The sequence below is a fragment of the Vespa crabro genome, chromosome 5 (assembly GCF_910589235.1).
Source record: "Vespa crabro chromosome 5, iyVesCrab1.2, whole genome shotgun sequence".
Lineage (NCBI taxonomy): Eukaryota > Metazoa > Arthropoda > Insecta > Hymenoptera > Vespidae > Vespa > Vespa crabro.
In genome coordinates this window covers 7,815,263-7,827,806 of record NC_060959.1, presented here as the reverse complement: position 1 = coordinate 7,827,806, position 12,544 = coordinate 7,815,263, and the positions used below count along the sequence as shown (strand labels likewise).

Sequence of the window (12,544 nt, the reverse complement as noted above, 5' to 3'; positions counted from 1 at the left end):
CCCTTTTTTCTTTCTTTCTTTCTTTCTTTTTCTCTTTCTTCGTCCCTTTTATTTCTCTCTGTCTCTATCCGTGTGTATACACGTGCGTATACGTATACGTTTACGTTTTTTCTTCCTATTTTTTTTCTCCCTCACTCCCGTCCCCCGTTTCTCTCTAACTTCGTCCCAACTTCGAGCAAGTCTCTTACTCGCGTTTCTTTCCTTTTGATCTACATACATTTACACGTTCCACTATTCTCTATTCTCTTTATCGCCGATGTAAAATCGATCCCAATGTCCTATGTAAATATGTAACTACATACATTATTTTAAAACGATTGCTTTTTCCTTGGCTTACGTTTGTTTTCATCGATCATTTTTATTCGATGAAATTCATTGAATCGTTTCGAATGAATGTAATCCTATTGAAATATTATTTTTATTTATAAATGAAAAAGGAAAAATATATTATTGATGATATTTACAAATAATTGATTTTATCACAGACACATAGATACAAGATAGTCAAACTTTGGTGATACGCAAGTTCACCAATGTAATCTAATCAAACAACAATAGTTTTATCATTGAATATATATATATATATATAACGAACTTTCTGCGATTCGCAAGTTCTGCAATGTAATCTAATCTTTCTGCAAAAGTTTCGATGTAAAATAATCGTTTATTGTTTTCTAACTTTCTCGGTAATTCGAAAAGTTTTTCGAAATTCTTGTCGATACCAACAAATAGCTGTTTCGGGCTATACTAGTTTAAAGTTATTTTTCATTGTCGATATATGTATATATCTTCCCTCTCTCTCTCTCTCTCTCTCTCTCTCTCTCTCTCTCTCTCTTTCTTTATATATATATATATATATATATATATATATATATATATATATATAGAGAGAGAGAGAGAGAAAGGTAGGAAAATAATAAAAAAAAAAAATAAGAAAGAAATACAAATTCCATGTTGATCAAGTAATAGCCGATGCGAGAAAGTTTGTAAGAATGTATATATATATATATATATATATATATATATATATATATATATATATATATGTACATATATACAAATATACGTACGTGTATTACATACATATATTACATACGTATATACATATGGATGTACTTATGTTACGAAGACTTGCATCCAATCGCAATCTTTTCATGCAAATTGCTGACAAACAGTTGAATCCGTAATTGCAAAGAGAGATCCATGAGATGATAGTAGTTCTTATCGATTCTCTCGTACGTTACATCGATACCACTTGTAAGAGATGTCGGCGTTTAAATCTCTATATTTTTCTCCATTTTTGTTGCAGGACGTCAACACATGAATCAATAGATACATATATACGCGAGGAACGATGAATGCACTAGTAAACATTCTTCTAGTTTGTAAGTACAAATAACTTCATGGTACTTTATTTATATAAGTAGTGATGAATAATAAAAAGGAGAAAATTTATTTATTTATCTATTTGTTTATTTTTTAAATAAAATATAAATTATGACCAAGTACAGTGTTATTTTTGTTTTTTTTTTAATTTGAAACATAAAATGATCTTCATTCTTTGAAATAATTCCTTTTACGACTAATTTCTAATTAGTTTTCTTAATCATTTAATAATTTTTATATGATTTTTATTCTTAAAAATTAATTTACAAGTTCGATAGTACAAAATATTAAATATTTTCAATAATAATATTTTTTTCTAACATAATTTTATTCAAATCAATTGATTTTCTATTTAGATATTTTCCAAGTGAAGAAATAATATTTTCGTATATATTTGGATAAGATTTTTCTTTTTTAATTTTTTCTTTTTTTTTTATTTTATTTATTTATTTATTTATTTTTTTTTTTTTTTGAAGAACCGTAACATTATTTAAAAGAAAGTCTTATATAAATCTTACATAACTTCGGGCGATCTTCGTAAATGTCGGAAGGAAAGAAATTTTCGGTTTTTCGAGTACTCGAGCCGAGAGTTCAATAGCCGTCAGAATCGATCCTCTTAGGTAATATATTACGGCATCCATAATTCATTCCAAATTCTAGCGATCGTATCATGATACGTGTATGCTTTACAAAAAGGATACAGCATCCTGTTTTAATCATTATCAACATCAATCATCATCATCGTCATTATTATTATTATTATTATTATTATTATTATTATTATTATTGTTATTGTTATTATTACTATTAACGATTTTGTGAAAGTAGATCAAAAATTTATAAAGTGAGACTTATGTCGATCAATTTGTTTTTTTTTTCTTTTCTTTCTCTTTTTTTTTTTTTCTTTCCATTTCAATACTCGAATGGAAAAACCTTTCATTTATCATTTATAAGAAACATGATTAATAATTCACATAGAGAGTATAATTATAGTTCGCTTTCATATAGTAGTAATAGTAAGTACCTACAATATCATGTTCGCGAAGCACGAACTACGATCTTTTGAAGTAACAATCGTTTCTCGGTAGCAACGTCGTGTTTGACGTTGCGTCGATTATTATTCCGTTCGTTGCAAGGATTTGCAACATGATATCGAACAATAATGGCCCGGATTTGCAATGTATCTCGAAGAAATGATGATGCAGGGGGGAAGAGGGAGAGAGAGAGAGAGAGAGAGAGAGAGAGAGAGAGAGAGAGAGAGAGAGAGAGAGAGAGAGATCATTGTACTATTTCCCGGCCAATTTATTTTCGATGTCAAGGCTACTACGGACTTATTATTATCAGTAAATGATTCTCATGATTCTAGTTTTTTTTTTTCATTTTTTTTTTTTTTTTTTTTTTTTATTACTATCTATCGCAAGAGACACGTCTAAATCTATTCTTTTATTTTTTTTTACTAAATTAATACATTAGTACCATTAAAATTTTTATCATCTGATCAATACGAGACACGTGATTTTATCTTTTATTTTATTTATTTATTTTTTTCTTTTTGTTTGACTTAATATTTTACCACGATAATATAAATATATCTTATAATCGGTGCGAGATACGACACGATTGAAATCTTTTTTTCCGACAAATTAAATATTTTATTATCGTTATAATTTATTATTTTTTTTTTTTTATAATTGAGTTAAAATTTAACATAATTGAGTAAGTGATAGGAAAGAAAATTATTTTTATATAATTATATTCAAAACGATTTAATGTCTGTGTCGGGCCGTAATCGGCGGATCTAGGAGACAAAAGTGATTATTAACGATTATAATAAAAAAAATAAGAGAAAGAGTTATCGTTTAGGAATAAATATTAAAATTCGTATGTTATGATATACAAAAAAGAATAAAAAAATAAAAAAATAAAAAAATTAAAATAAAGATCAGAAAAAATTCCCTTTTTGTCTGTCTCTCGATATCTTAACGAGATTCAAATTTCAAGGACAAGATCGAACGATCGGAGAAAATTTCGTTTCGCAGTCTCAAGGAAGTTCCGTTCTTTTCTTCGCAAAATTAGGATGTACTTCGACCGTAACGATCGAGAATGCGATAAGGAACGGGACGATACCACCGAACGATGGCCTCGGTCCCGAGTAAAAAAGCAATGAAGAAACAACTCTATGTTGCCCCTCCTTCGAAGACCTTCCTTCTTGAATGATGTAATAATCCTACTGTTATTAATGATAATTCATGAGGAATATTAATCTTAAATGACAAAAAGATAAACAAAAAAAGAGAAATCATCAAAATCGAATATTTTTCAATTTCATTTTTTCTCGACGTTGCCCCTTCGTGAATCATCATCTTGAATTAGACAATCGTCACATCGGTAATGAAAAATTTATCATAAATATTATTTCACAATAAAGATCTTATGATAAACGTAACAAAAGAAAAGACGAAAATAAAAAGCAAAAAAAAAAAAAAACAAAAAAAAGAAGAAAGAAAGAAAATAATTTTCTTTTGGCAAATTCTCTTTACATCAAATTTCTTTTCTATCTTAAAAAATATGTATTATAGAGCTGTCTGTGAAGTGAAATGAAAAAGGAAAAGAAAAAAGAAAGGAGGGGCGGGGGGGGGGAAAGAAAGGAAAGAATATAGAGAGTCGATGGGTCCTTCCCTTTCCAAAGATAAGTTTCCATGGACGGTGAAAAATTTTCTCAGGAGAACTTTCGCGCTTCGAACTCATCAAATTCCATAGCACCTTTGGGGGGAGGATCAGGATGGTTAGAGAGAAGGCGGTGAAAGTGGGAGTGGGGAAATGGGATGAAGTTTTCCATTCTCCTTCAGGAAGAAAGGAAAGGTAGAACGGATGGTAGGTAAGCCTTGAGACAATTTATTCCATGCTCGCACTCTCCCACCCTCCCTCTCTCCCTCCCTTCCTCCCTCCTTTTCGATCGATAAAACGGAAAATGGCCCTGGCAACGCAAAATATTAGTTCGATATATTGAGTGAAACTTCACAACTTTATTTCATCCCTTTTTAACTTTTTACCAATGCCAATGGATCGTATCGTCAATGTTTTATGGAGTCAACTAGATCGAAGTTGCAACCAAGGATTATTTCTTTACGATCTATAAATCGATCGATAAAACAAATTTAATGTAGATATCTCTATACAGATCTTTAAATTATCTTAAATTATTTATTTTGTTGACGATAAAAAACATTTCAAATAATTATTTTCTTTTTTCCTAAGATATTACGAGAAACTATATTTCTTTTTTTTTTTGCAACGTAAATACTTTATATATATATATATATATATATATGTACATATCCAATTATAAAAATTAATGTGAGTATATTGATTTTATATTAATATTTATAATAACTGTATGTAATGCAATGGATAAATAAAAGATTTAAATTGACATTTAAATTAGAATCGAAATGATTTAATGTAACGTTTAAAAGGAATGTCCAAAGAAATTTTCTCATTAATTTATTTTGAACGATATTTAATAATTATAAAAATTTTTTTTTTTCTTTTTTTTTTTTTTTTTTTTTCTTTTTTTTTTTTTTTTTTTTTTTTTTTTTTACGAACTTTTTTACAAAGAGATATTCGAAGAGGTATTTTTTGAAAATATACGGAGTTAGATAGACATCATAATGAATCTGATACGGTTGGATCTCTTACATGAGGACATCGTTTGTATCATAAGGCTCATCATCACGAAGCTGTTACCTTCGAACGGCGCAATCCTTGACTTTTACTTACACACTACAGGATGCCACGACGCTCCCACGCGATTCCTCTTTGCGAATGTACTTCTCTTGAGTACCTACTTGAGTTTATGTTGTCAAGAAACATATATCATCGTTCGAATTAAAATTTTACTTTAAGAAATAGATTTTTATTCAATATTTCCAATTAAATTTCCAAAATTTGTTATTGTCATTAATTACATTTTACGAATCGTTATTTAATTCGAATATAAAATTCTATTATAAAAAATTATTACATACGATCGATTAATCATAAAATAAATTTATTTATATTATAATTAATTTCTTTGGAATTAAATTTCGAAAATAATTCTAAAATAATTTATCTCGTCGATCGTTAAATGGATATAAATATGATAATATAATAAATATGACGAATGATCTAGGGTTAAATAAAATATCAAAATTTACAATTCCGATGAGCTGTTATGTACGGATAGTTAAGATTAAAAAAAAAAGAAAAAAAAAAAATAAGAAAAAGAAAAAAAAGAAGAAAAGAAAAAAATATCATTTTTGTAATTCATTCTTTCGAAATGAAATATCTATAATTATTTGCATTACTTCCGATCAAATTGTTCATAATAATTTATCATAATGTAACTTAACAATTTACGAAATAAAATTTTCTTTTGAATTTCGAAAGAATGGGCTACTAGCGAATCCGTAAAAAACACCAGCTACATTCATTCGTATATAGAAAACAGAGAACAGAGAAAAAAGGGATACACGAAATGAAACGAATAAGATCCAATGAGAATGAATTAAATTTTTTTCAATTTTTCAACTAGAATTAGGTCACTCTTATAATTAATCGACATATCGATAGATATCTGAAAAGTTTCACAATTGGAAACTTTGCTTTTTCCCCTGTGAATAATTAGTTAGATATCGATATCAAAATCGAAAGCAATCGCATTATCACGATATTTCTCACGTTCTCTTGGACTAACATAAAACCGATAGGAATTAAAATATCGAGAGAGAGAGAGAGAGAGAGAGAGAGAGAGAGAGAGCTCGATCGATCATACATACTTACGTGTGTATAAAGATTCTATAGTTATGAAATAGAAAAGGAAGAAAAAAATTGTAATAGTAATGATTGTAGCAATACTAGTAGTAATAGTAGTTATAATAGTAGTAGTAATAATAATAATAGTAAAGAGTGAGTATAAGAAGATGAGATAGATAGATACATAGGTAATATGAAATTTCCGTTGTATCAAGAATAAACTTTTTTATATGAACGTCCGGGGAAAACTTAGATCGTTCGCATAATCGTCACGACGAGCGCATTAAACTTCCTATCATATACCCTCTCTTTATAAGTACACTTTTCCTTACGAATGTAATTATGTAAAAATGTATAATAAATCAAAGTGATCCAATTAACAATTCTATTTTATGAAGTCATTAAATTCAAGAATGTAACTTTAAATTCGCCTAATTGTCAATAAAAAAAATAAAGAAATTATAATGTTAAAGGATAATATCAAGACATTATCACTATTAATTTTCAATGAGGATTCTTAAGTACTATATATATATATATATATATATATATATATTCGTGTTCTATACATTTTCTTTACATCTTGTAAAGTGATTTGATCTATAGAAATACATATGTGTGTAGGTGTATGTATGTGTGTGTGTGTGTGTGTTAACATATAAGAAATAATGTATCATTTTTCTGATTATTTTCACATCGTTATTCCTGGCTACATTTTGTGATACAGCTTGTAGAAGAAACTCATTCATCATACTCGAGAAAAGTTCTTGAAACTCTTCGAGAGCCAAGCGTGTAAACCGCGAACCGAATATAAGTTTTATAAAACTCATCTTTTACCTTTAGTTCGGTAAACACGAAACTCTTCTGTTAGCTAAGACAGACAAAATTATATTACAATATATAACGTTGTAGGTTTTTACAAAATACAAATTAAAATTTATTTTACATAACTATATTATATTATACATGCATATATATATATATATATATATATATATATATATATATAGAACAAATTGCAACTAGATTATATTAATTTTATACTAATGATTATATTAATATTATACTAATGATAAGGAAGAAATTCAAAATACGAATTACACCAAAAAATCGTTAATCATTTAATACGTGCATAATATTCTCAATTATCTTCAAAAGAATAAAATTGAAATTTATTTCATATAAATATATTATACTACTACACATAAAATATATATATATAAATATATATATATATTTATATTAATTTCTTATAATGATATATATTACAGTAAGATTATACTTCTCTAGACGCAATCATGGTAAGGACAACGTTATTAGTGAACGAATTACACCGCAAATCGTAATACATTAAACATCCTTAATATTCGACTTTAGAATAGGATTTGTTCTTTAACGAAACAAATTTCTGTGTCATCCCTTTTCAGATTTGCGATGCTTCGTTGCTCTCCTCGCTATACTAATAAGGGACACTGTTACGTTTCGTTTACGTTAATTATAAAGAACATCATTAAAGTGCAATTTAAACGCGAGTTCTTTGTTGTACACAGTTATCTACGATCGAGGACACGATATTCACTTTGACTAAAACTGAATATCATAATGTTAATTCGATAAAATATAATGAATTCTATGTTTCATTGTAAAATCATTGTTTCACAATTTATTTCTTAACCCACGATGACGATATTATCTTTATAATTATATTAAAAAGATAACAATATAATAATTATATTATATTATATTATAAGATTAAACGAATTAAATTCAACATCGATCATTCAATCAACCAATGAAATTACGTTATATGATATGTTTATATATATATATATATATATATATATATATATATATATATATATATACATATATACACACACATATACACACACAGATACATATATACACGTTTCATTCGATCAAAACTTATCCATACGAAACATAAATCATGAGAAATTGAAGGTAAGAAAAGAAAACGATGAAAAATTGCTTTCAAAAACCGAGAAAAATATTTTTATTTTTAAATATGAAATATGAATCCAAGGTAACTGATATCCAATGTAAATGAGATCTCTTTGAGAGTAATATAATATTACTAAAATATTACATATTTCATAGTGAAGTGAGCTTGAACATTTTTTTCTTTTTAAAATTCTCTCTCTTTCTCTCTGTCTCTCTCTCTCTCTCTCTCTCTCTCTCTCTCTCTCTCTCTCTATCTATCTATCTATCTCTCTTTCCCGCTTTATTCGAAACTTTATCAGTAGCATTCTTCTTGAGAACTTCCTTGTAGGACAAAGAGAAGAGAGAGAAAGAAGATAGAAAGGGAAGAAAGAGAGGAAAGGAGAGTAGGAGGTAGGAAAAGAGGGAGGGAGAGAGAGAGAGAGAGAGAGAGAGAGAGAGAGAGAGACTACTATAGATCGGTTACTCGCTTGGTTTCACAGTTGGCGATGTGCCGCAAGCACTGTAGCCGCACAAACTAGTGATATCCTTTACCAAGATAGGAAACCGTAGTGGTGAGCTTTGATATCGTTCATTCGCTAGTACGGTACTACAAACCAACCACAACACTGCTACTAATCGTACCTACGAATTCTTTCTATCAAATTAGAATTTTCTTCTACCTTATTTTTTTTTTTTTTGTTTTATTCTCTTTTGTATTTCTATTTTACTTTCTTTCCCTTTTTTTTCTTTCCTTTTTTTTTTGTCTTCTTTATATATTTCATTCAACCTTTCAACTCCCTCTTCCGTTATTTCTTATTTTGATGCTTTTTTCTTGACGTCTAATAATCTTTTTTCTTTCTTTCTTTCTTTCTTTCTTTCTTTCTTTCTTTCTGTCTTTTTTCTTTTTGGTTTTGTATTGTTTTGTATTTGTTTTTTTTTTCCTTTTTTTTTTTTTCTTATTAATATTATTATTATTATCATCATTGCAGCACGACAGATTTCTATGAAAGTTTCATTCATTGAAAGAAAAGAATTTTTTTTTTTTTTTTTTTTTTTTTATGGCAATATGATAGGTTTCTTTGAAACGTGTATTCGTTGAAAAAGAAAGAAAAAAAGGAAAGAAACAGAAAGAAATTCTTTTTGCAATTCTTCCTTTCTTTCTTATTGCAATACGACAGAGTTTTTTTTTTTTTTTTTTTTTTTCTTGAAACCTGTATTTATTAAAAAAAGCATTCCTTTCTTCTCATATACATATATATCTTATGGTGATCTTGATTGTGAATATATAAATTATTAAAAAGATAGATAGAAAAATTTATATTGTTTGCCAAATTGATTCTCCTTTTTAATTTTTTTTTCTTTTTTTATTTTTTTTTTACCTCGAAATAAATTTTTCCTTTTTGGTCATAGAATTTCTTTGTTTTTTTTTTTTTTTTTTTGTAATCATACTGTTAGAATTATTTTTACATTTTCTGAGAGTTTCATTCGAGGCCACATTTATTAAATAAATACGATCTCTTTGTTTATACAGAGATAGTACGTGAGAATAAATGTTTTACAGAACTATGTACATATATACATGTGTGTGTGTTTGTGTCTATATATATATATATATATATATATATATATATATATATATAGTATATAAAAAAATATATATATATACTATATAAAGGATGTGTCTTGCACTTGAAAAACAGAAAAATGTTCGAAGGCAATATCGATCCAATTCTTTTCGAGTCGAACTAACATATGGACACATAAACGATCTAATAAATCCTTCGCTGTCTTAGACAGCCTGAGAATGAGACGATCAATGCTACCCACCTCGATTTTACGGCTTCCTTGTCGGACAATACCACGACGAATCAGCTTCCTTGACAGTAGGATCCGATTGAGCGACGTTTTTCGAGTACCGAAGGAAGTTGAAAAGACGTTCTATGTTTGTCTTTCACGAACATTTTCTCCGATAGTATTTATAGGTTTTTCTTTTCTCTCTCTCTCTCTCTCTCTCTCTCTCTCTCTCTCTCTCCCTCTCCTTTTTCTTCTTTCTTCTTTACTTATTTTCTTTTATTTTTTTTTCAATAACTTGAATTTATTTGATCTATTCGAGATTGGATCGATTGAATTCTTATAGAAGTTAATTACGTCGAAAAATAATGCAATTGCTATAAAATTAAATTATAATGCATTTATATACGCATCCATTTACTATCTTTATATGCATTAATACGTACGTTCGTTCGTACAGTATCCGTCAAAAGTTCCTAAATGATTACAAAAATCAATGACATTTTCTTTTTCATGAACTTTTCCTAGGTTAATTTTTCCTTCAGATTGTAAAACTGCTGCAAGCTCTTGGAGCTTGCCCAACGTAAAAAAATCTCGAATAAAATTAATTGCTTTTCAAGATCATTTAGAAAAATTTTCCTCCTTCCTGTACGTGGGATAATTTAATTTTTTTGCACTTGCAAAATCTCATACTACGTGTAGCAAATATATAACTTGATCCGTGTTAATTATTACACACACACACACACACACGTACACATATATATATATATATATATATATTCTTATAATTAGTTATTACAATATAAAAAAGAAATGTATAATTCAAAAAAAAATATACAAGTTATATAAAATTATACTTGTATGTATAATAAATAAAATATTTACTTGTGTTTATTGATCGTAACTCTGTTTGTGTGTGTGTGTGTGTGTGTAAGAGAAAGAGAGAGAGAGAGAGAGAGAGAGAGAGAGAGAGAGAGAGAGAGAGAGAGAGAGATTAATAAGTTATATATCAATGAAATGACTTTGGCATATAAACAATGTCATGGAGAAATATTAATGAATACAAAAATAAAAGAAAGAAAAAACCTGTTTTCAAACTTCGGTGGGTCGATCTCTCTGACGTTGTTTCTTTACGAGTTAAACTCTCAAAGTAATAGTAGTAGTAGTAATAGTAGTAGTAGTAGTAGTAATAATAGTCGAACTTCGATAGAAGTTTGTTTAGTTCACATGCGGGTAAGGATTTCTAGAACGCTTAAACCCATTTCGAATTAGAAAGCATAGCTTAGCTCGTTGATTGACACGGGATGTTACAATGGAGTTGAACGTAGTTGATTGCCAGAATGTTGAACATTCTCGCATTTTAGGACAATTGAACGTTATGGCAATCGTACTGAGCCGTGTGGTGATTTGTCAGAGTATGGATTACACGTTGGAGATTGCTTTTACATAATCAATCAAGATCGAGAGCTACTCAGCAACCCTAAATCACCATTTCTCTCCTCTGGTATGCTCTCTCTGTCTCTCTCTCTCTCTCTCTCTCTCTCTCTCTCTCTCTCTCTCTCTCTCTCTCTTTCGTGCTGATAGTAAGATATATTACAGGAAATGCGAATGTACTATCATTCCATCGAAAATCGAACAAGACATTTCCAAGTCGTATCTAAAAAGCTCTGCATCTCGTGTGTATATATATATATATATATATATTTGAAAAGATTCTATACCATTCTACATAAAATACAATATTAAATTGATGAAATCAAAAGTATTATAATTATTATCATCGAAATTATTAGGTGATTTCATAAAAAGGAAACAAAAAAAAAAAAAAAAAAAAAAAAAAAAAAAATTGTCACACATATTATTTTTATCAATGCTGTCTTGTCACTATTAAAGAATTATTCATCAAATAGCATAATCCATTCGGTTTATTATTTCTCTAAAATTAATCTCTTCAGGAATAACATATGTAAGTATATAAAAGTTACAGCTATTTGAACATTAACGAGAAAATCGTCTTGATGGGTTTCGATTTTGAGTAAACGATTAAATCCCATAGTGACCTTAAATGTAATTAGCGGCGTAGAAAGTTAGCCTTGAAAGGGACGACGCTTTGGGATCTAGTTCCGCGTTATTTAACGTAGTTGCGCGTCATTTTCCAAGGCAATCAAATCGACTATCGTGCAGTTGGGAACGCCCTCGAGCGTTCTCTTCGTGTTACATTTACTTTCAGAATAGTTATATATACATATACATATGTATGTATGTATGTATGTGTGTGTGTATGTGTTTGTATGTATATGTATATGTACACGTTACAGTCTCTCTCTCTCTCTCTCTCTCTTCTTCGCCCTCTTTCTCTCTCTCTATCTCTCTCTCTATCTCTCTATCTCTCTCTCTCTCTGTGCGTTTATCTGTACCTGTCTATCTCTTTTTCGATTTCTTCGTACAAAAATCGTAGAAATATCAAAGAGAAACGATTGAGCATTTATTACATTCCTGGAGCTCGTAATAATAAATCATTCCTCCGACATTATTTCTTCTTTCATAAACCAATCGTAAAGGATTCTTTCTGCCCTTAGATTCCAGTCTTCGATTTTTGTTTTATTTTTGTTTAATATACCTACGT

The 12,544-nt window shown here is 28.6% G+C and overlaps 1 protein-coding gene across 3 annotated transcripts in view; it reads left to right on the top strand.

Moving 5' to 3' along the window:
- LOC124424225 (serine-rich adhesin for platelets) overlaps nt 1-12,544 on the top strand; it is a 113,130-nt gene that overhangs the window by 75,579 nt on the left and 25,007 nt on the right. For all 3 annotated transcript variants that reach the window (XM_046962988.1, XM_046962990.1, XM_046962989.1), the window contains one exon: nt 1,310-1,385. In XM_046962988.1, coding sequence (XP_046818944.1) covers nt 1,355-1,385 — 31 coding nt within the window. In that variant the 5' untranslated portion in view covers nt 1,310-1,354. The remainder of the gene's footprint in view (nt 1-1,309; nt 1,386-12,544) is intronic.